At 45.8% G+C, this 25364-nt stretch overlaps 1 protein-coding gene across 3 annotated transcripts in view; it reads right to left on the bottom strand.

Moving 5' to 3' along the window:
* MYO5B (myosin VB) overlaps positions 1 to 25364 on the bottom strand; it is a 381273-nt gene that overhangs the window by 83224 nt on the left and 272685 nt on the right. For all 3 annotated transcript variants that reach the window (XM_007974050.3, XM_073006323.1, XM_037982326.2), the window contains 3 exons: positions 7848 to 7959; positions 2037 to 2248; positions 302 to 458 (listed from right to left, as the gene is read on the bottom strand). In XM_007974050.3, the coding sequence (XP_007972241.3) occupies positions 302 to 458; positions 2037 to 2248; positions 7848 to 7959 (481 nt within the window). The remainder of the gene's footprint in view (positions 1 to 301; positions 459 to 2036; positions 2249 to 7847; positions 7960 to 25364) is intronic.

Raw genomic sequence — 25364 nt, 5'->3', positions numbered from 1 at the left:
GAAGCAGCCTGAGGCCCTCACCAGAAGCAGATGTTCAATTGTGAACTTTCCGGCCACCAGAATTGTAAGCCAAATCAACCAGCCTCAGATATTGTTATAGCAACACTCAATGGACTAAGACAACAGTATGCACACCCTTCCTACCTTGTGGGACTTCAGAAAGGATTGGTGAGAGCAGAGATGTGAAAGCATTTAGAAAAAAGTTGGGAGCGCTTGACAGAGGTTCATGTTGGCAGTAACTCACCTGTTGCTGCTTTAGTTCTGAATCTGCAGCCGTGAGGCCCTTAGGGTAGCTACTCACCTGGCGGTAGGTTCTCCGCACAAACATGGCCCGGGTGAAGGCCTGGATAACAACGGCAGCCCTGCGGACCCTCTGGTAGGCCTGGCGGGCCCTCTGCATGCGGTAATGTTTCTGGAGCACCACGGCTGCTCTGGTCCTCCGCAGATGCTCAGCCAGCCTGGGGAGCAAGAGGAAACGGGCAGTGTCAGGGAGAAAGTATTGACCACCCTGATGCAGAGGACCCTGAGACATCTGGAAACGCAAACCCCTACCTGGACACACCCAGGGGAAGCCAACTCTCTTCACCCCTAACAAATGTAGCAATGCCTTAGGCATTTGATGCTGAGGCTAGAAAAGCAGTGTTAGTTCTTTCCTTACGATCCCAAAAGGCTTCCCACAAGCTTCAAACTCAGTCAGAGTCTGACCTCCTCTATGATCCTTATCTGAGCACTCTTCTACCTCACTGTGCCTGGGCAGTCCTCATCTACTCACCAGCAGCATTCTACATCGTGTATTCACATTGCTCCCTGTCCTCTGCACCTCCCCAGGCTTGGAGATCCCAGGGGCTGTGTCTCCATCATCCTGGACCCACTGTCTCTGGCAGAGCAGGCACTGGGTAAGTGTTTGCTGAGTGACTAAAACCTTCTCAGGCCCACACCAATCTCTGTTTCCTTTATGTCCTCAACCCTTTCTGCTCGGGATGCACTGAATGTGGTCATTTCCTCTGCTCTCTTGCCTTTCTGCCTTCCCATCTCACCTCCCAAAAAAAAGCCAGTCTAACACTTTCTCCCCTTCTGAAGTGTCTTGTTTGCTGCCAGGCCTATGGCAAGTGCTCAATTAGAGACTCAGTGTGAAATGCTACAAAGAACCTTGGAAATCATTCAGCAAAGCCTCAAAGGAGAAAGTGACCCACTCAGCCCATGTGTCACCTGTTTGCTGAAATGCATCTGATTCCCTAGTCTAGCTCTCTGGCCTCCAAACACAAGACTTTGTGGCAATCATTGTCACTTCCCTAAGAAATTCCTTTCTGGAGAGGGCACTGGACTTGAACCAGGCCTGGGTCCAAAACCTAGCAACCAAGGGTAGGGTCAGAGGGCAGGCTGTCTTCGGCCTGTCCTGGCTGACACTCTCCTGCTGCTGCAGTGCCTCATCAGCCCAGTGTCAGTGAGGAAGGAACCCTGCAATAGTTTCTTCTGCTCGGGGTCGAGCTGGGGGTGGGCAGGGGAGGCTGATTGGCATACTGGCTCCACCCTAGGTAACCACTCGTGCTTAGACAAGCCACTCTCTCTCCATCCTGGCTTGTACAGTAACTCACAAAAGGGGCCCTCCAGGACCTTTGCAGCCCTAATCGCCCAACTCTGAGGCATTCTGAAATCTGTGGGATAAGTAATGAGGCCAAGCACAGGTTAACTGTGCCAGGCTGTATTGGTCTCTTTTCCTAAAAGTAGTTTTTTACTTTGGGGTTTAGGCAAAAGAGAAATGGTTGGTTTGTGGCAAAACCAGTTGGTTCTGGTGCTGGTAGGATGGAGGGAGCCTGGGAAAACCAGGAGACCTGGAAACTGGACCCACCCTCTGAGGTGAGAAGGGCATTGATTACAGGGGTAGGCCCAGCTGCCGGGGAAAAGCCAAGATGCAGACATGGCGCCAACAGGAACCACTCTCAGCACAGAGGAAGAGAAACCAAGTAGCTGAGAAAGGCAGACCCCCATCCTCCCCACCATGATCTGCTGCCCTGATCTGCCCCAGCCTGGCTCACCTGCGGGCCAGGTGTCCTCGGCAGTACCTCTGCAGGGTTAAGGTAGCCCCCTTCAGCCTGCGATATTTCACCTTCTGCAGCCACCCCCGGACAGTTTTCTGGATCATGATGGTGGCTGTCCGGAACTTGTCAGCCCGCAGCTTCTCCAGGTAGGCCACCTGGCCTGCTCGGAAGAAGATCTTGGTGCGGCCAAACTGGAACTTGTCGGGGTCCTTTACAAGGTAGGGAGGGGATCTGGTTGGTCACCAGTGAGCAGAGAAATAACATGGCCCATACCACCCTTGTTCTTCCAATGCAGAATCCTCTGACCAGACTTCATGCACCCCTCTCTGTAGACGGACACAAAGTCTCAGCATTTGCTTAACAGACCCCAAGACCCTACTATGGGCCAGACTCTAGAACATGGCAGTGAACAAGACACCTGCCCTTAAGGAGCTGACATCATGGTGAGAGCAGACAGACAAGCAAATAAAGATGTTTCTGCTTTCAGAGAATGGTAAGGATTATGAAGAAAACAAACTAGGGGCTAGGGGGATGGGATGGGGATGCTCAAGGAAGGCAGCTCTGTGGAGGTGACAGCTGAGCAAAGACCTAAATGAGCTGGAGGAGGCAGCCACACAACAGAAGGAAGGACGAAAGTTCCAGGAGAAGCGCAGAGTGGATGCTTATGTCCAGTGGTGTAACTGCTGGGTATATCTGAGGATCAGGAGAGCCAGGATGGCTAGCTGGGGGAACTGAAGGTGAGTGGTGGGAGAAGCCAATCACCAAAGGTCTTGTAGGTTACAGCATAAAATTGGGGTGAGAGCCACAAGTTTGAGCTTTGAGCAAGGGAATGACCTGATCTGATCAACATTTTAAAAAGATTATCCTCAAATGGCCACAGAGTTGTATGCGTAATTACAGGATGCAAATAACCCCCAAATAAAACTATGAGATTGTTTTGGACCTGTAATTACTGTCTTAATTACATCCATTAGGTTAAAATTAGTTGGCCTTCCCTGGGCTCACCCCTGTGGATGAGGAAAGACAACCCAGCAGGGTTCCTGTGGACAAGCCTGGGACAGAGCACTGGGAGACTAACCCACGATGACAGAGCTCTTTGTAAATCAACTGCCATCTCGTTTTGCTCACTGGCATGAAGACCATAATGAGAAAGGAAGGAATGAGCCAAGTCCAAGGAAAACACACACACAAGATTGCTTTTCATGTTGGCAAATGGCCCTGAAAAGTGCTGAGTCATCATTCCTCATAGGCTAAGCCCCATTGGGTCACTAGGAGTCAGGTTCCACACACAGGGAAGGCTGTCCTGCCTGAGCTAAGGCTGAGGTGGCGGCACAACTTCCAGCTTCAGTGTCACTGACTGAGTCCCCGGCCTGGGCCAGGCTGCTGATGAAGCTGGCAAGAGTGGGCTCTGGGCCTGGCTCTCCTCCCAGTGTCTGCTCAGAGCCATGCACCCACTGGGCCTTCAGCTCATGCTGAGAGGAACAGGGGCTGGATTGGGCTTGGGAGCTTTGAGGCAGCCACGGCCCTGCTTTGATCTCTACCCTGCTGGGGAAGGCTCCATGCCTCAGCCAGGAGGGGTCAGGAAGCCAAAGCAGGGTAGCTAAGCCCCTGAGGAGGGGGAGAAGCCTGGGTCTTCCAGCTGAAGCAGAGTCAGAGGCTGGGGGCTGCCTACCGCATCCAAGCAACCAGAGTACCTGCGCTTCGTTCCCTATTCTGGAAAAAAAACAGGGAGGGATGATATGCTCTGCAAATCCACTTTTTCTGAACAAGAATTTCTCTGAGGGTCTCACCTGCTCCACCGAGTCACCCATCAGCCTTATCTCCATACTGTCCTCACCCTGTGTGTCTCCAGAACATCGCCCACCCAGATCTGCTTCCTTTAACCCTCAGAACTGACTGTTCACTGATAAATCAATCAATCATCTTTTGAGAATCTTTCTCCAAGAGTCAGACTGCAGGGCTGAAAGCAACCTTAGCAATCCATTCCATGCCACTCCTTTTACTTCACAGATGATAAAACTGAAGCCTAGAGTAGTGAAGTGACTTGCTCAAGGTGACTTCAGCAAATATCAAAGGATGACCCCAGATCTGGGTCTCCCAGGCCCCAAGTCTCCAACTGCAGCATCCCCTTTCGTGACACTGTCTCCTCTACACAGCGCTCACATAGGTCCTTGTGCTCTGTGGGCTCCCTGTAGATGTTTGTTAATACACTCCTTCACCACTGTGATGAAGGTTCAGGCTTGCACAACAGCCACTCTCCATGATGTGATCCTCTAGAGTTACGGCCGTCGTCAGATTAGACTATTATTAATTCTGGAGGGCAGGGTCCATATAATGCACTCTTTTTATAGCCCTCACACTAACCCCTCTAGATTAGAGTACAAATAATTCGGTATGTATCCGTGGAGTTAAAGAACAAACAAATTCAGGTTAAGAATGATAGGGGCTATTCCTAAAATCCTTGCAGGGGAGAGGCCACCAGAATCCACTTTTCTCCCCTAAACAACCACAACAATTTATTAAAACCTCACTGACAGCCTAATGAAGTAGCCCCTAGCCCCAGGCTGCCCCTCCAGGAAGGTGGTCTTGAAGTGCCTGGTGCCTGTCCGGCAGGCCACCTTTGTCCCCACTTCTTTCCTCATTGTTCTATTCTAAAACATACTTAGCACTTGCTTGGGACGGGGTGGGGAACTGGCATGTGCCCTTCTAAGTTAACATGAGGCTCTGTCAAGTCTTAGTTTTCTTGATACGAGTCCCAGGTCACTCAGCATGAGAAGTATGGGTGTCCGGATGTGGCCCAAGAAAAGGAGAAAAATAAAAAGGAGGAAACAGAAGGTCCCAGGGAAGTCTTTAGCACTAGAGTCTCTATTCAGTCTCCAGGAAGGATAACTACGCCCAGTGACATTACTCAATCAGACTGGATCAGAGGGCAATGTAGTTTAGACAGTGGGAGTTAGAATCCGTACACCTATGCAACCTTGGGCAATTTATATCAGCTTTCTGTGCCTCAGTTTCCTCATCTGTAAAATGAGGCTGACTTCTGTATATTCCTCATATGATGAGCCATTACCGGCAGGTTTCTAGTCATGAGCAGCTCTTGGCTGGTTCCCATGCAGCCAGCTGCACAAACTCACATAGTCCTGTGACAACCAGGAATTGTGCTAGGAACACAGCCACAACAGGATCCTTGTCATTTATGTGTTCACAGTCTGGGGAAATGACAAGTCCTCAATTACAACATAAGGGGATGAATGCAATACAGGGAGGGAGGAGGTGAGTGCTGCTGGCCCATAGAAGATGGAGTAGCTAACATCTGGGAGGCTAGGAGGTATTTCAGAGCTCAGTTTGGAAGGCAAATACCACTTTGTCAGGCAGGCGAAAGAGGGGGGAAAAGCATTGCAGGCAGAGGAAGCAGCACGTATTCATATAATTTTTCTTTAGGCAAGTCACTTGTTCTTTCATTCATTCCATAAATATTAGGTGGGTTCCCCCTGTGTATTAGGCTCAGTGCTCATAACTAAGGAGGTGGTGTCAACGTAAAGACACTGTCCTCTATGAAAAAGGACACACACATCTGGAACATGGTCAGCATGCTATGGGCTCTAAGAGTGACATGAAGTGCCACATGCTACACCAGGGGAAGAAGGAGGGAGAAGCTGCACTGAAGCCGAGCACTGAGAAGCGGGTAGGCTCCCCATCAGTGGAGAGAAGAGGCAACTGTGCCAGGAAAGGCCCAGTGTCCTGAGCACATCACAGCAGCAACCCCAGGCAGTGGCATATGGTCCTGTTAATTGGAGGGGAGCCCAGTGTGAAGGCCAACTCAGCCAGTCTGATCTGGGTCCCCTGTAGAGTTCCTTGGCTGGGAATCAGGGGTCTTGGTGGTAATCCTGGAGAAATCCAGGGAAGGAACAGAGGAGGGAAACTATGACCCCAGACAAATGAGAAGGCAGCCACGTGGCAGAGTGGGCTGCTCGCAGGCCCTGAAATTAGCTGACCTTTAACAGAGATTTTTCGTGTCCATAAAAAGAAAGATGTTAAAATGTGGACACTGAAAGGTAGACCACAGCAAAAACTTCAAACGACCAGAGTCCAACTAACTACAGTCCTTGATTAACCAGCCTGTTACCCCCTCACCCTGTTAAAAAAAAAAAAAAAAAAAAAAAAAAAAAAGATGGCATGGCAAGGGCGGTTTAGGCTCTTTTTAAAAAGGATACTTTAAAGCTATGCCTACATTTACTATAATATTCTGCACAGTCTATAGCTAGACTTGAGCAGCTAAGATGAGGCTCAGAAGATGGCTGCAACACATTTACAAAATGAAACGTGCGTTAGATCTGAATCATCTGGCAATGAGCTACTCCAGATGAACAGATTTTCCTAACAGAAAACTTGAAAAAATAAAACTTCTGAGGTAATTTTTATTACCCTGCTCAAGTGATTTTTGATATAATTTAACCTTTATTGAGCCATTAATGATCATACTCTGCTGTAATCCCTGAAATGTCTGGCACCATGGAAATGTTTAAGGATTTGCCCCTCACAAAAGGCCCCAACAGCTCTGCTTCTATAGTTCTCCAGTCTCCGCTGTCAGGTGTGAGTTCAAATTGTTTCAATTAAAACATAAAATCTATTGCCTTACTTAAAACAAGTATCTGGGGGAGGGCCTGAGGCTGGTGGTGCAACCAGCTAGATGCAGCAGCTACCTTCTCCTCTGCTGGCTTCAGGGCTAGGCCTGGGCTCCGCATCAGAGCCCTTACGCAGGTATACCAGATGGGCCATGCTATGTAGCCCCTGAGAACTGGAGAAGCCAGAGATTTGGGCCAGCAACTTGCAGTCAGGAGCAGCCTCATCATAAACTCAAGCAAGCTGTATAAAGAATTGTTGGGGTTCAGACAGGCTGGTGGGCAAAGTATTAGAGATAGTTATAGAAATAGACACATATCTTCTTGGAAGGATGAGAAGTTTACATAACTTCGGTAACAGATCTAGCTGAAGGAGACCTGATCCCTTTATCTTTAAACAAATTAAAATAGTAATAAAGAAAGGCAGAGTAGTTTACCTAGCTAGCTTGTTTACTCATATAATCTTAAGACTAACCTTTGATGCACCATGGGTGCATAATGGCTTTTTTATTCGGGAAGTCCACAATGTCAATTACTCTCTAATGGTGTTGATGCAAGCTTTAATTAATCTTACTGCATAAATGTGAGTCTGACTAGCTGATCAGGGCTGAGTTGCAACTGTTTACAGGACTCAGCAGGGAGCCTGTAAGTGGCTCAGACCCTTAGCTGGACTGGCAGAAGAGAATATCTGTGTGTCAGTGTAGTTTATTCACCCGTCGCCGGGTCAGGGGTCTGCAAGGGACAGACTCCCCGTAGCTGGTGTCCTCGAGAGGAGCACTGCCACAGAATTCCATTTTCTATGCCTGCTGAGCTGTGTCATGGGGTCGGGGGAAATGGGAGGGATAGCATTAGGAGATAGACCTAATGTAAACGACCAGTTAATGGGTGCAGCACACCAACGTGGTACATATGTAACAACCCTGCATGTTGTGCACATGTACCCTAGAACTTAGAGTATTGAAAAAAAAGAAAAAGGTTGGGAAGTGCTCTAGGTAGGTGACCGGTGTTGTCTTTTTTTTTTTTTTCCTCCTAGTCACTGATGTAGGAAAATGGATTAGTATCCTAGAAATAGATTCAATAAGAAGGATGAAGACCAAAAAAAAAAAAAATGTAGATAACAACGCCACCCCTTCAATCTTTATGGGCCCTGGTCAGGCCTCTCCTGGAGCTGGGCTGTGTGGCTCACCTTGATGAGGTTCTCCAGGACAGACCTGCAGATAGCCTTTTTGTCTGTGTTGGCGAGCTCTCTCTTCTTGACCAGCACCCGATAGCGGTTGAAAAAGTCATGGTAGGCCCACCTGGAGGGAAAGCAAAGGGGCATCAGATGACATGTCCTGCCTCTTGGCCACACAAAAGCCATGAGTGACCTCAAACAGTGCCCCATGGGGTCAACACTGTGGCGCAATCTTCAGAGCAGCAAAGAACAGTCCCAGGGGAGTTTTGTCCTCCCCAGGGCCCTCCAAGAATTTCAGTGTGGAGTGCTGGAAAAAAGGTGAGCTTTGAAGGTACTTCTTAGAGGACTAAACAGGAGGTTTCTGCCTGATATGGTTTGGCTGTGTCCCCACCCAAATCTCATCATGAATTGTACCTCCTGTAATTCTCACATGTTGAGGGAGGTACCCAGTGGGAGATAACTGAATCCTGGGGGTGGTTCCCCCATACTGTTCACTGTTCTCATGGTAGTGAATAAGTCTCATGAGATCTGATGGTTTTACAAGCGGTTTCCCGTTTCGTTTGGTTCTCATTTTCTCACCTGCCGCCATGTAAGATGTTCCTTTGCTCTTCCTTTGTCTTCCGCCATGATTGTGAGTCCTCCCCAGCCATGTGGAACTGTGAGTCCACTAAAGCTCCTTTTATAAATTACCCAGTCTCAATAGTGTCTTTATTAGCAGCATGAGAACAGTCTAATATACTGCCCAAGCATGCAGTGCTCCACTCCTCAGAAGCAGGAGCCTTACCTGGAGCACAGCTTTATTTTCAAATGTTGGTTTTCTTATAGAGTACTGCTTATTGTAAAAAGCTGTTTAAATGCAGAAATATGTACATTAACAAATAACAAGTGGCCATAACCTAACCCCTGGAGAGATAACACGGTTTATGTTTTCATCAGTATAGAAGGAACTATTTTTCTCCCCAAAGTAGATTTTGCTTGTGATTTTTTTTCTTCTGATTATTAGAGAAATTCAGGCCCACTGTAAAGAAAATGTCCAGCAATTCACATAATCAAGAGCATTTACAACACCCCTACCTATGTAGGTGAGTGCTGTTTTGGTCTGTGTGGGAGAGGAATCTTTAAGAAAGGCTAAGTTTTCCCCTTGGTCTGGGAAATGATCTCCACTTAAATAAATGCAGTCTTTCCGATAAGCAAGTCTGCTATTCCCAGGTAGGGTCTGTCCCTTTCTCATTAAGGTGGTCTCAATTCATACATATACTCATTCTCCTGAAACTGATTCTTCTCTCAATTTTTGGGAGGTATTCAACAACTTCCACATACAGTCATGTAGTGACTCAGCACAATCTCCACTCTAAGGAGACTGAATTTTCACTCTACGTCCCTCTGAAGGTCAGTCCAGCCTATCCCCACTTTCTCTGCGTCCTCAGCGGAGGTGTACAGGCAGCACCCACTCTCATCTTCCGAGGCATGTGCTATCCATACTCCTCATGTGGAAGCAATTTACGTGATGGTCCAACTACCTGACATGGACAGGAGACAGGGAAATACTGGATAGAAGAGGACAGTTCCCTGGCAAAGGTCCCACCCTCAAGCCTGGATACCTGTAGCCCTAAATGAGGATGTGCATTCCTGTTTTTGTGACCAAAAAGTTGCCTTTTGGCCCACCACACCCCCTATCCTATACCTATATAAACTCCAAACCCCAGGCTCCAAAGGCAGACAAGGAGACAAAGAGACAAGCAGATGAATGGCAAAACAGCACGAGAGAAAGAGAGAAGAGAAAGAGCATCTGAACACTGAGAGGAGTTCACCTGGGGGTTGTGGGAGAGGAGTTCCGTCACTGCATGGTCAAACTCCAGGGGAAGATCATCTTCCCACTCTATCCCCCGCTTCCAGCTCCCCATCCATCCCGCTAAGAGCCACCTCCACCACTCAATAACCACCCCCCAGGAACCATCATTCAAGTCCATGTGTGACCCGATTCTTCCAGGACCCTGGACAAAGGCCCGGGTACCAAGCAGGCACTGAGCTGGTTAACACTTAAGCCATCCACTGACGGCAGAGCTAAAAGAGCACTGTGACACTGGGGCTTCAGGAGTCGCAGGCTCCCACCCTCAGATGCTGCTGTGGGGCTAGAGCCCAAAAGGGCTTGTCCCGGTTCCTGCACCTGCCCTTATGCCTGCTCCCCATTCCATAAGGGGTTTGAACTTACAGCAGCAAAGAGCGAGCCACAACCCCATAGCACACCCTGTGACGGGGGGGCCAGGGAACTCTCCCATCTCAAACTCAGGTAAACTCACTCATTTTGAGATATTAAAAGAGAGTAAGTGGCTTGTATTCCTTCTCCTGAAGCACATCTGCCTTTTAAGAGGGCCCTTTAAAAATGCCCAGAGAAACAAGGTAAAAGTTTGGCCAGGCATGGTGGCTCACACCTGTAATCCCAGCACTTTGGGAGGCTGAGGTAGGTGGATCATTTGAGGTCAGGACTTCGAGACCAGCCTGGCCAATATGGTGAAACCCTGTCTCTACTAAAAGTACAAAAATTAGCTGGGCATGGTGGTGGATGCCTGTAGTCCCAGCTACTCAGGAGGCTGAGGCAGGAGAATCACTTGAACCCAGGAGGTGGAGGCTGCAGTGAGCCGAGATCATGCCACTGCACTCCAGCCTGGGTGACAGACTGTCTCAAAAAAAAAAAAAAAAAAAAAAAAGGAAAAAAGAAAAACAAGTACTGTGGAGTATCACATACAGCTTTGGATTCAGCTGCAGCATGGTGGGCAGTAGGGGCACACTGTGCTCTGGAGCAGGTTCTCTTAGAGTTCCAGATCTTCCAGCATTGCGGCCCTTGGGTTCCTAGGAGGCCCTGTCCCTCCCAGCAGCCTGGGATGAGAAGGAAAATGGTGGCTGAGCTCCTTGCCTTTCCCCCTCCTCATCGCTCCTTTGCAAACACTTTTCTTGGTCTGGTGGAAGATATCTAATACAGCCACGGGTCTCAGAGAAGGGGTGAGTATAAGAGCAAACAACAAAATGACATCTCTCCCTTTTCCTTTTTCTCTATGTAAAATGGCTCCTTACCATTAAAAAATTAAGTTTGAGCTATAACTCACATACGGTAAAATACACCCCTTTAGAGTATACAATAATTGTTAGTATATTTGCAAAGTTGTGCAACTATCACACCCTATTCTGCCCTATTCTCCCCTCTTCACAGATCCTGGCAACCACTAACCTACTTTGTCCCTATGCCCGTTCCCTCTTTAATTGGTCCCGTCTGTCACGCAAGTAGTGGCACACGGGAACAAGAGCCCGTATTCTGTTCAGAGCTCATGAGTCTTTACAAGGCCCTGCTCATCAGGCTACTGGTCCATGTGGATTCCCTTCAGAAGGAAGGGCGCAGGGCACTTAGAGCACTGAGGTCTCTGTTTTATGGCCTGGGAAAGGGTTGCTCTGCCCTTTGCCCTTTACTCACCAAGCAGAAACTATTTCCTGCCCCTTTAGTAGTGGAAAGACTGTGAACCGAACCCACTGAGTCGCTGATTATCTCTAACAGGAGGCTTTAAAAATGGAAACATTTAAGGTTATTAGCCTAGCTATATGCTGTTTTAATTATTTTATCATGTACAGTAAGTATCCAGAACACTCCTAAGCCCTGACCCATACTTGAACAACTTAATGCTGGAAGCCTGAGAAAGAGATTGCCAGAGCCGACAAGCTGTCCGAAATGTGCGTTTTCTTTTAATACACGCCAGCACCACTGAATTTCTTCCAGGCTCTTCCTGTGTCAGCCCCCAAGTTTTAAATATAGACACTTCTCTTGGGGCAAGATGGATTTGGGTAAGAATCAGGTGGAAGAAACCATATGAAAAAGGGCCTCACAGAGTCGGAGTCCCCTTGGTCCCTGTGCTCGCCATCCTTCTTCAACTCTTTCGGCTTTGCTGACCCAAACGCTCAGGTGCGAGCTCCCCTTTTAAAGCTGCCCTGCCCTTTCCTTCTGTGTGTCTTTCTGAGGGCACTGCCCACATTATGCACCATGGTTATTTGCGTACACACTTGTTTTAGTTCTCCTTAAGAGTTTGCAATTTCACTGGGGAAATAAAGCATCATTTAGCTGGGCTAAAAACCTTAAATGCTTCTAATTTGAAAACCTCTTACTGCTGACAGATCCATAACTCAAGGAAATTACTAGAGTGAGGAGCTGTGGCTGCAAAGACATCAAGGCCAGTACAGGACGAACCTGGAGAACAGAAAGACAGAAGCCTGGCTCTGACACCAGCCGGCAGTGTGACTGGGGCCAGTCCCAGCCTAGATGCCTCCCCTCCCCTACCTGTACAGTGGAGAGAACATCACCTATGTCATAAAAGCACCCACAGGGCTTTCGTAGCCAGGGAGTTCAAGAGATGGGGCGTATGGAGAGCTCCAAAGCTTCCAAAGACCATAATTCTCTTGTTTCCTGCCTAAGCCACTCCCTTCCCCTTTTCTTACAAAGGTGTCCTTCACACACAGCTGTACCACAGACAGGGTGTGCAGACAGGCTGAGGGGAGAGGAGATGTCAGCTCCTATGTGAAGGGAAACCGTCCACGGAGAAGCAGCACCATTGCTTCGTGGCCGTGAGGGTGGGGACACCCTCAGGAAGGACCGAGAGAGGTCGGTGTCCACTACGGGGTCTGGGCATAAGGGCTGTAAATGCGTCGCTCCCTGAAAGACCCAGCATCAAATGTGAATTCTCCTTTCTGTGGATTTCTGTGAGAAAACCCTCAGAGATAAAACTCTCACAAGAAAGGCTCCCTCACCTTTAAGAGGAAAATCTTCAAAGTAAAGCTCGAGAGAAATTGTGATTCTTTTTCCAAAAATAGAACTTTTTAAAGGGGCTCTCTGATTTGGTGGGGACCTTTGGGTGGGCGTTCATTGCAATCACCTAAAGCTGTAATAGCCCACTCATGAAGACCACAGGCTGTACAGGGTTTCTTGAGGCTGCCGTGACAGAATCTCCCCCCTCACAGCATTTTAGCTATTCCCGAGTCCACTGCGGGACAGAGAGCGTTCCACCTCACGCTGTGGTATGTTCGTGCAAGGGCAGTTTCTCTGCAAGACTTGCACCTCCTTCAAGTCTATCTCTGATCCATGTTTAACCTTTACAGCCCCTATTGTCATGGTGTCTTTATACTTGGTTGCCAATTACAGTTTTAAAAATGGGTATTCTCCTGACCATTCAACATGTTAAATCTTTTCTCGCTACCAGTGTTTCTTACAGAGGGTGCTACTGGCCTTGGGGCAGCACCCTTGGGTGTGGGACAGTCCTAACACCATGCAGCATCTTTGAATCACTATCCCCGACTCCATTCACTGAGACATCAAAAATGCCCCCAAATGTTTGTAAAATGTTTACTCCAGAACATGGTTTTAGTGCAGGACAACTTCTTGACTTCCATTGCCTCCATAGCATGACACCCACCCTCATCGGGTGGCCATGAAGACGCCCTTTCCCAATTGGTGTAGCTCTGTGGTTCGCTGGCCAGGAGCGTCTTTTAACCCCATCACCCCCTGGGCTTGGCTGCTCTTCCATTTCATTCCACATCAATGGTGGGAGAAGAGCCCTCATCCCAAGTCTAGTGACTCTAGGAATGTAATTCTTACTCAGCCCTGCTCTCCCTGGATTCTGACTTGCTTGTCAGGGGCCTGGCTGAGCGTTCTGGACTTCAGTGGCATGCTTCCTCCAGAATCAAGGCCTTCTTCACCTGGAGTGCCTCTAGCTTGCTGAGGAGCAGGTACCCTGACAGGTCAAGGAGTCACAATTGGGTGTATGGGAGAAGCTCAGGACCCATGACTGCTTCCTGGTAGGAAGAGGGAGAGATCAGAGATAGTAACAAAGGCCAATATGGGATGAACCAGGGCAGGCATTCAGCAGAACCCACCAATCTGGAAAGATGTCTCCTTGTAATGAGCTCCTCAGGCTCAAGGTGGGGAGCGGTAGCACAGCTGCTGAGAATGGTGCAGGAAGCACAGTAGCTTTGGGATGTTGTTTGGCTAACGAAGCTCCCATATAGAGCCTAACACTGGATTTAACCATCTGCACGTGCAAATACTCTGCAGAAGAACATGCCTACTTGCAAGGGCCCTGATGGACCAATGTGGACAGACGGCATGGAGCTGCAGAGTTATAGCACTTTGTGCTTCTTCTCCCTTGGGCATGTTTCCTCATGAGGTGACTGGCTGGATCAAACAAACCCTAGAGTCCCTCCAGGAAGAGCATAAGGCTCTAAGTCACATAACTTCTATGACATCAGTCCACAAAAAGAATCTCTAAAGATGTCCTGATGGGTAACCCGAGAAAATGATAAAGAATCCCTCAGGGCTCCGCCGGTCAGAATTAGGTGGGTCAACACATCCTTTCAGGTACTCCACTATACCATCATGCAACCTAGCTCAAGGATTCCTCGTCACATGGAGGTGGAATGCAAGAAGTATGCTTCTCTTCTTGTTAAAGAGCCTTACAGGAACCTATGAGCTTCAGTGGGACTTTGTTCCCTACAAGGTCTTACATGAAAACCAGTAGCAATTTGTGGGGCAGAGTTGTTTGGTCATGCTGTGAAGGCATACCTACCAGGACCAACAGGCTCTCTCTGGGTATTGAGACATGGATAATCTTTATTATGCCACCAAGCAACACACGCTTCTTTCCCTTTTTGAAGGAACAAATCGGCAGAGAAATAGATGATACTGCATACAAGAGTTTCCCTTGGAAGTATACTGGGGATGGACAAAACTTCTAAAGGGACATAAGAGGCCAAAATCAGAGAAGAGAGGGACACCTTCTCAAAGGCTCAGAGGGACAGGCATCCTTAACCTGTGGACATGCGGTATGGTGGCTCCACCCCTTTCTATCTGGAGGACTTGATCTGATCACTTAACTTTTCTTGGGTATATTTCTTTATCCATTAAGTTAAGTTGTCACTGCCAATCTTGCCTTCCTCAATGGTCAATGTGATCCTTTCAACAAATGGTCCTGGGACAAATGGATAAATGCATACAAAAGAATGAGATTGGGTTCTTCACATCTAATACATAAATTAACTCAAAATGGATCAAAGTCCTAAAACAGTAAAACTCTTAGAAGAAAACACAGATGTTAGTCTTTGTGACCTTGGGTTAGACAATGGTTTCTTAGCTATGACACCTAATGCACAACCAAAGAAATAGATTTCTTCAAAATTAAAAGCTTTTATGCTTCAAAGAACACTATTAAGGAAGTGAAAAGATGGTTCACAGAAAGGAAGAAAATACTTGCAAGTCATACGTCTTATAAGGTTCTCATATTCTTAATATATAAAGAACTCCTATAACTTAACAAGACAAGTAACTCAATAAAAAAATGGGCAAAGGAGATCAATAGACATTTCTCTAAAGAAGATGTACAAATGGCTAAGCACATGAAAGATGCTCAACATCATTAGTCATCAGGAAAACACCAATCAAAATCACAAGGTATCTCTTCACACCCACCAGAAAGGCTGTAACAAAAAAGACAGACACGAACAAATGTTGGTAAGAATGCATAGAAATGGGAACCCTCATGTATACTGCTGGTAAGAATGCAAAATGGTACAGCCACTGTGGAAAAGAGTATGGAAGGTCCTCAGAAGAGGAGAGTGTTACCATATGACACAACAATTCCACTCCAAGGTATACCCTCAAGAGAAAAAATGTGTCTACACAAAAACAGGTACACAAGTGTTCATAGCAGCATTCTTCCCCAAAAGTAGAAACAACCAAACATCCATCCACTGATGAATGGATAATATAAAATGTGCTGCGTCTATCCGATGAAATAATATTCAGCAATATAAAGGAATAAACTACTGATGGATGCTGTGCATGGATACATCTTGAAAACATCCCTGAGTGAAAAGAGCCAGACACGAAAGGACACATATTATATGATTCCAATTATATGAAAAATCCAAACTGGGCAAATCTATAGAAATAGAAAGTAGGTTAGTGCTTGCCAGGGGCTGGGAGCGGGCACTATTAATGGGCACAGGGTTTCCTTTTGGGGTGATAAACACACTCTGAAATTAGACAGTGGTGATGGTTGTATAACTCTGTATATAATGAAAATAACTGAAATTGTGTACTTTAAAAGGCTGAATTTTATAGATAAATTATATCTAAATTTTGAAAAGATAACATAATGATAATATAAGAGGTCTATGGGTGGCCTTTATAAAGTAATACATACGATTTGTCATTATTTCAGCTCTGAAACTCATGGAGGGGTTCCTAGTGCAAAGGTTGTCAGATGCTCACCCAGCACTCATACCATCAGAAACACTCCATATTTGCCTTTCCCTTTATCCCCCAGCTATGTCCTGGGCCTCCTAGGGGAACACAGGCCCAGCCCCCTTTAGTGGCCCTAGAACTGAAGCCTGGAGAACTTTGTTGCAGAGAGAAGGAAACAATTCCTCCCCACTGGCTCCGAGCTGGAGCTGAGACACAAATAGGAAAACCCGATCTATCCTAACACTGCCTGGATGTGACAAAGTAGCTTATAGTTGACCCAGGGGCCAACACATGCTTCCAGGGTAATGACTTTAAGGCAGGATGCATTTTTAAATCACCTGGGAAACCTTGTCAAAATGCAGATGTCCAGGGCTCAGTCTCAGGCTCTGACTTAACAGGTCTGAGGCCACCCAGCTTCTGAGGCTGCTGAGCATGTCCTCATGACTGACGCATAGCCCTGCGTGAGAACTCCCGGGTCAGACTCCAGTCCAAAGGAACGAAGACAGATCTCAGGCAAAAGAGCCAGACCCAAAAGCTGTGAGATCCTGAGATAATGACTCATATCATTCCAAAATCAGTTCTGTATTATTCTTCCTCTGTGGGATGTTTAATAGCAAGGGAAGTAACTGTGCATTGGTTTTAAATTCAACCATGATTAAATAGGGAGAGGAAGCAAGCCACTTCTAAAGCTTCCCTCTAGTTCTCCAATCTTACGCTATTTACTTTTTAGGGGGTTGCGGGGAGGGAAGTTGAGGAAGAAGTGCAAGTCTTTTCAGAAAGCACCACTTTTATGAAGTAAAGGTGGGATGGTGTGAAGGAGAACTCAAGTTCATGTAGAGGTTTTTTTTTTTTTTTTTTTTTTTTTTTTTAATATAAACATCATACATTCAAGTAGTCCCCCGCCATACACACACTTTTCGGGGTAAGCAGTATTTGCTTCACAATTTCTCCAGGACACAAAGCTGCTGACTCTCTGGAGAGGGAGACAGATGACCGCACAGGCACGAGACCCAGGAGCTGGGTAACGGGTGGATGAGCCTCTGTTCCTGGGCAGTGCATTTATCACAGTGCTTTATGTGCATAACAATGGACATATTTCTTAGCCACTGCACAGCATTTCAAATTGAGTGATACATTTTCATTTTAAATCAGACTCACAGAGAGCCATAATTCTCAGGGAGGATAAAAATAGATAGGGATAGGGAAGCCCGAGGGCAGGCTGAGGGAACACCCAGCAGCCACTGCTGTCCTGCAATGCTGCATTCCTGCTCTCTGGCTTGGTGGATTTTGGTGGCAAATGGCATGTATTAATTTGGGGAAGGGGGGTGAGAGTTCCTCTTTCAGGGCATCAGCAGGCTGGATGCAGGAACTCTGCCTAAAAAGCCCTCTGCTTGGGCTCTTGGGGAGCAGCCCTGTGGATAATTCATCACAGGCTTCTGCAGGACGGGGATGACGCATTTTCTTTTCCTTTGCCATCTCCCTCACTTTGGCTGCTTCCTCACAAGGAATGTTGGAGATGGCATAAATTGTAATTCCCTCAATCAAAGAAGGCCATTGAAGTTTCTTTTGGAAACAGCTGTGCAAAGTTGTATAGTTACTTGACAAGCTAATAAAAGTTGAATCACTTCGCTGTGTTGAGTTTTTAGCAGCCAAAGAGCTGAATTTTTGTAGAAAACTCCCAATTTATCCATTTATCCAGCACCCAACTCAGGTCCCTCTGGTCCCATGAGGGTCTCCTAAAGTCAGATCAATAAAATAACTGCTCAACTCCACATTGAAGCTAGCACACATTACACTTGTGTATTTCCTTCAGTAGCTAACACCTTACCGGGCACAAAGTATCTACTAAACCTCACTTGCTTTATCCCCAGATACAGTAGACACACACCAATCTCCTGGATTAAGCAGTTAGGTAGCATTATTATTTTAATCAGAGACGTCACTCCAAACGGTTACCACGGTTGGCGGATGGAGAAGATTAAGCAATGGTGCTGAGTCAAAATATTACAGGTGTAATAGCTTCCCACCTTCTCACCACTCATCCTCAAAGTAAATGCCATCCTATGTGCTATGGCTTGGTTGTGGTGAGAGGAAAAGGATTAGGCTCTAGATTAAATGGTGAGGATGATTCGACTGCAACTCAATACAGTACTAACAAAAGTGACACAAAACCACAGTGCTTCTTTCCAAAAGTTAACATTTCAAATAGCAGTTTGGAGAGGGAATCCTCTCTTTGACCCTTTAGCAAAACCTGCTAAGACGGCAAATGCCAGGAGGATATGGCAGCATTCTGGATCTAAGTACACACATTTAATTCACAGAATTAGAGAATAGTTCCTGTGATACCAGAAATACAGTCATTCCTTCCTTCCCTACAATTTCCACAATACCTGTAATTACAAGAAGAAATGGTACAGATGCACTTGTAAGTATCTGCTAGAAAAAAGTCCAAAACAATTAGAATAGCAGTAAAAGATAGCTATCAGCTGCCCCTTAAGAGTCCAGGGGTTGTGGACATTTTGACTCTGCTGGCAGCTCTGATTTGCAGTGAGGTGGAATGAACAGTAGGAGAATCCATTTTCCATATGGGTCTAAAGACTTTGGGGAAATGCATTCTTTTAGCTGCTAAAAATGACGTTGTGATGAGGCAAAATCAAACCTGGTCTCCCAGCATGCTACAACTAGAGGAATAAGCAGTAGGAATGGGGCAGTGAGCCGCCAGAGAAACCCTCTGTAACTTACTGTGGCTCCTAGCCTCAGGCATCATGCTGCTCCCTGGCAGACAGTCTCTTCACCTTTCAAGGCCCAGCTCGTCTCACCTCCTCAGTGAAGCTGCAGCTCCTTCTGCACTTGCACTACAACCTTGCATCTGGTTATACATATGTTGTTCTGTTTCAATCTCATATCACTTCCCTGCTGTGAGCTCCTGCTGGGCAGGGCCCATGACTTGCATTTTTCAATCCCTCCCAGGAAGCAGCACAGGGTTAGATGCTCAGAGCAGGATGAGACATGGAAGAGAAAGAGACAAGGACACCACAAAGGCCAGAAACTGTTCTCATTCTACATAGAGCCCATGTGAGCCCCTAGAAGCAAAACCCTCTCCCCACTGGCTTCCCCCTCTAAAACAGACCATTTTGCATGGAGACAACAAGACCAGTAGGAGTGTGGACAACACACACCATCACTCTGATTTCACACAGCAAGGCCTCAAGTTAGCTCAGCCGGTGAATCAGAGGTGGCAGAGATGTGTATAGACCTCTGCCTGAGCATGGTCTATGGTTAACCACATCAGATCCATGGACTTCTAGCTCCTCTCTAACGTTCTCCAAGGAGAAACCCTTGAAGCAACATCCTGGGCAGACTCTTGTCCTATTATTGAACAATTCATTCTGTTAAAAAGTTCTTTGTGAAATCTGTGGCCCATAGTATACTAGAGGGGTTCCCGAGGTTCCACCTGGCTTAGAATACCTCATTGTCACATGCTTCCCTTGTTTCCTCTCCCCTGCTTGACATGGCTCTAATGTTCACAGCTCCTACCTGACAAGTCCTCCATGAGCACCTTGGGTCTCTCTGCTCGCCTCCAGACCTCTGCTCTGTACAGCACAGGATGGTTGTGAGGACCTGTGATCCCTCAGTTTCTCGTACAGTGATCCTCAACAGTTTAACATGGGACATTCAGCTCCAGTCTGTTTTGACAGACTTTACATGTTTTTTAAACTGAGCTTTCTAATTGCTTGGAGAGATCTGGGAATTTCAGAGTGCTCTTTTGAGGTGGCCACACATGTTGGGATTTCACAAAAACACTACCATAAAGTGCTGAGATAGACACATTCTATCCAGATAGTTACACCCATAGGGAGATAGCTTCTTGCTCTATCCCAATGAGTAACCAATATCTTATTAAATGCTCAAGTGTCCAGTGCTGGCTGAGAACTCTAGATACATTATCTAATTCCTTACAACAACCTACCAAGTGAGTATGATCATTCTCTTTAAGGATAAGGAAACCCAGCCTCATTGAGATTAATTTACTTTTCCAAGGTCACCCAGCCAAGAAGTGTGGGAGTCAACATTTGAATCCAGGCCTGACTCCAAAGTCCAATAATTCAACTACCAGGCTCTTTCAGCTCTCTGACAGGCCACAGCTCTGCAGTCTGAACTCCCACAAGCTAGAAAGAAGAGGGAATAGTTTTGCACTGAGTCTCAGGTTTGGAGCCAGTCCCAGAGGGCAGTCTCTTAGGATCTCGCTTTACCCCTTTCTTCTCTGATAAACCTTTGCTGGGATGGTAACACTTCCTGCACACGAGCAGTAAGATGCTTGGCAGCAGCAACAACATAGCTTGGGGCAGAGAAATGGCAGGTATAGGCCTAGCTCAACCACCAACCAGGTTGGTAATCTTGAGCAGTTCACTTCCTTGTCTGTATCTCACTTGTAAACATGCGTTTTACATCCTGATGCACCCATCCCTACAGATAACACTGAAATATGACCATGCCACAATGTCCTTTCCTCCCCAAATTGCTCTCTCCCATTTTCCACCCCAAGTTATTTCCTGAAAAAACCAAAAACAGTATATTTGTCACAACTGTAAAACAAAAATAAAATTCTAAAGCCCCCAACTATCTGAATGGATCCCTTCTCACAGCTGCGGGTATTCCAAAGATAACCTGAAACACTAGTTCAGGCCATGCTGGGAATGGGGAGCTGGGCATGCCTCATTATACCCTCCTCCCTTTAGAATTACTGATAGAACAGACTCTAAATCTGATAAGAAACGTTTATGATCTATTCTCTCTGAAGCCTGATACCTGGGGAGTTCGGCTGCATGATAAAACCTTGGTCTCCGCCACCTTTTATCATAACCCAGACAGTCCTTTCTATTGATAATATCCCAACCAACTGCCAATCAGAAAATCTTTGAATATGCCTGTGACCTGGAAGCCCCCACCTTCCGGTTGTCCCACTTGCCTGAACCAAACCATTGTATATCTTACATGTGTTGAGTGATGTTTTACGTCTCTCTAAAATGTATCAAACCAAGTTGTGGCCTGACCACCTTGGACACATGTTCTCAGGATCTTCTGAGGACTGTGTCATGGGCCATTGGTCACTCATATTTGGCTCAGAAGAAATGTCTTCAAATATTCTATAGTTCGACCCTTTTCATTGATACAACCCATTGAATTGATATCCTAACCCATAAATGGGTTGCAGTGCACAGTTCTGAGAAACAGTGGATAAGGAAATGTTTTCTGTAGGTATGTCCTCTCCTGGAAGCCTGGCAGATACGAGAGCCAGGAGCAGGAGTGCAGCCAGCTGCCTGTGGAAGATGGTTTGAAAACAAGTAGCTCCACAGCTCCCTAAGGTCCTTTTCTAGTTCTTAAACTGGATGAAGATATGTCTGATCTGAACCCTGGGCTTGTAAGCAGGCACTGAAAAGCAGTCCAATTCATCAGACTAGTGGTTTGAACTCAAAACTGAACTACTACACCCGTTGCCTGAGCCCCATCCCCTCGATCAAAAGGCTGATGTAGGAGACTGCAGGGCAGACTGGGAAAAGGAGTGCCAGGCCTTCATCTAAGTTGACAAGCTTGGCCCACCTCATTAACAGAGTTGTTAGCTATTTGTGTTCAGACCCTAAGGTCAAAAAATGAGAGACTGCCCTAGGACACTCTCTGTCCTTTTTTCTAAGCAGGGACAGATGTGGTTGAAAAGAAAATAACAGCCTTCAACCTAGCTAGAGAAGTTCATCCCGAACAACGCTGGGACCTGCTGGGTTTTGAAGAACTGCCCGGGTGTTGCAGATTACTGACAGCTCTTGTACTTTCCAGGTCAAATGTAAATTCCTAATTCCATCAGCAGCTTCCTTCTCAGGCCAAACATTTAGGAATTGTTTGTGGTTAAGTTGTTTATGGGTAATTAACCACTGCATATGAAATGGTTCCTCCACTATAGTGGGAGAGTGCCAGGTGGAGAGAAGACAGGGAGGAGGGGAGGCCCATATCACATCCTTTCATTCCCACTTCTGGTTCCTTCCACCTTCTGATACGAGCAAGTTGTTAGGACAGAGGGTCCCAGTGGGACAGGCTCTGGACTGCTACACTGTTCAGCTCAGCTCCAATTAATGGCGGATGTTTGGTCTACATGATGCTGGTAGAAAGCGTGATTTCACAAGAGCTAGTGGGGTCACCAGCCACCCTTCACCCTTATTTCAGGGAAGTGTCCAGAGGGGATCCAGTGTTGGCATAGCTCCAACAAGCTCTGGACTGGTTCAGTGGCTTTTCCGCAAGGCTAATCAGAGCATGATAGTTATTTTTTAACTCAAAGAAATTTTATTTTCCCACCACAGATTTCATTCTATATTTAAAAGTTACAGGAGTCTATTGAGGAATGAATGGGTAAGCGAAATGGGATACATCCATACAATGGAATATTACTCAGCGTTAACAAGGAAGAAAGTTCTGACACACGTTTTAACATGGATGAAGCTCGAAGGTATACTACCTGAAATAAGCCACTCACAAAAGGACAAATACTGCATTATTCCACTTATATGAGGTTCCTGGAATCACCAGATTTATAGAAAGTAGAAAGGTGGCTGCTAGGGACTGGGGGAGGGAGAACAGGGAAATATTGTTAATTCCACAGTTTCAGTTTTGCAAGATGAAAAGAATTCTAGAGATGGATGATGGTGATGGTAGCATAAAAAAAGGAATGTACTTAATACCATTAAACTGTGCACTTAAAAGTGGCTAAGATGGTAACCAAGGAGGTGAAAGACTTCTACAAGGAAAAAAACAAAACATTGCTGAAAGAAATCATAGATGACACAAACAAATGGAAACACACCCCACACTCATGGACAGGTAGAATCAATATTGTGAAAATGATCACACTGCCAAAAGCAATCTACAAATTCAATGCAATTCCCATCAAAATACTACCATATTTCTTCACAGAACTAAAAAAAAAAAAATAAAAATAAAATCCTAAAATTCATATGGAACCAAAAAAGAGCCTGCATCACCAAAGCAAGATTAGCAAAACAAACAAACAAAAAAACCAACCAACCAACCAAACAAACAAACAAAAAACCCCCCAAATCTGGAGACTATACATTACCCAACTTCAAACTGTACTCTAAGGCCATAGTCACCAAAACAGCACAGTATTGGTAGAAAAACAGGTGTACAGACCAATGGAACAGAATAGAGAACCCAGAAATAAGGCCGAATACTGACAGTCAACTGATCTTTGACAGAGCAAAAACAAAAAGTGGGGAAAGGACACTCTATTCAATAAATGGTGCTGGGCCAAAATCTCCTTAAGCTGATAAGCAACTTCAGCAAAGTCTCAGGATACCAAATTAAATGTGCAAAAATCACAAGCATTCTTATACACCAGTAACAGACAAACAGAGAGCCAAATCAGGAATGAACTTCAATTCACAATTGCTTAAAAGAGAATAAAATACCTAGGAATCCAACTTACAAGGGATGTAAAGGACCTCTTCAAGGAGAACTACAAACCACTGCTCAGTGAAATAAAAGAGGACACAAACAAATGGAAGATCATTCCATGCTCATGGATAGGAAGAATCAATATCGTGAAAATGGCCATACTGCCCAAGGTTATTTATAGATTCAATGCCATCCCCATCAAGCTACCAATGAGTTTCTTCACAGAATTGGAAAAAACTGCTTTAAAGTTCATATGGATCCAAAAAAGAGTCCGCATCTCCAAGACAATCCTAAGTCAAAAGAACAAAGCTGGAGGCATCATGCTACCTGACTTCAAACTATACTACAAGGCTACAGTAACCAAAACAGCATGGTACTGGTACCAAAACAGAGATATAGACCAATGGAACAGAACAGAGCCCTCAGAAATAATACCACACATCTACAGCCATCTGATCTTTGACAAACCTGAGAGAAACAAGAAATGGGGAAAGGATTCCCTATTTAATAAATGGTGCTGGGAAAATTGGCTAGCCATAAGTAGAAAGCTGAAACTGGATCCTTTCCTTACTCCTTATATGAAAATTAATTCAAGATGGATTAGAGACTTAAATGTTAGACCTAATACCATAAAAGTCCTAGAGGAAAACCTAGGTAGTACCATTCAGGACATAGGCATGGGCAAAGACTTCATGTCTAAAACACCAAAAGCAACGGCAGCAAAAGCCAAAATTGACAAATGGGATCTAATTAAACTAAAGAGCCTCTGCACAGCAAAAGAAACTACCATCAGAGTGAACAGGCAACCTACAGAATGGGAGAAAATTTTTGCAATCTACTCATCTGACAAAGGGCTAATATCCAGAACCTACAAAGAACTCAAACAAATTTACAAGAAAAAAACAAACAACCCCATCAAAAAGTGGGCAAAGGATATGAACAGACATTTCACAAAAGAAGACATTCATACAGCCAAGAGACACATGAAAAAATGCTCATCATCACTGGCCATCAGAGAAATGCAAATCAAAACCACAATGAGATACCATCTTACACCAGTTAGAATGGCGATCATTAAAAAGTCAGGAAACAACAGGTGCTGGAGAGGATGTGCAGAAATAGGAACACTTTTACACTGTTGGTGGGATTGTAAACTAGTTCAACCATTATGGAAAACAGTATGGCGATTCCTCAAGGATCTAGAACTAGATGTACCATTTGACCCAGCCATCCCATTACTGGGTATATACCCAAAGGATTATAAATCATGCTGCTATAAAGACACATGCACACGTATGTTTATTGCGGCACTATTCACAATAGCAAAGACTTGGAATCAACCCAAATGTCCATCAGTGACAGACTGGATTAAGAAAATGTGGCACATATACACCATGGAATACTATGCAGCCATAAAAAAGGATGAGTTTGTGTCCTTTGTAGGGACATGGATGCAGCTGGAAACCATCATTCTTAGCAAACTATCACAAGAACAGAAAACCAAACACCGCATGTTCTCACTCATAGGTGGGAACTGAACAATGAGATCACTTGGACTCGGGAAGGGGAACATCACACACCAGGGCCTATCATGGGGAGGGGGGAGGGGGGAGGGATGGCACTGGGAGTTATACCTGATGTAAATGACGAGTTGATGGGTGCTGACGAGTTGATGGGTGCAGCACACCAACATGGCAGAAGTATACATATGTAAAACACCTGCACGTTATGCACATGTACCCTAGAACTTAAAGTATAATAATAATAAAATAAATAAATAAATAAATAAATAA

The sequence above is a fragment of the Chlorocebus sabaeus genome, chromosome 18 (assembly GCF_047675955.1).
Source record: "Chlorocebus sabaeus isolate Y175 chromosome 18, mChlSab1.0.hap1, whole genome shotgun sequence".
Taxonomy (NCBI): Eukaryota; Metazoa; Chordata; class Mammalia; order Primates; family Cercopithecidae; genus Chlorocebus; species Chlorocebus sabaeus.
This window is presented reverse-complemented; position numbering and strand designations above follow the sequence as displayed.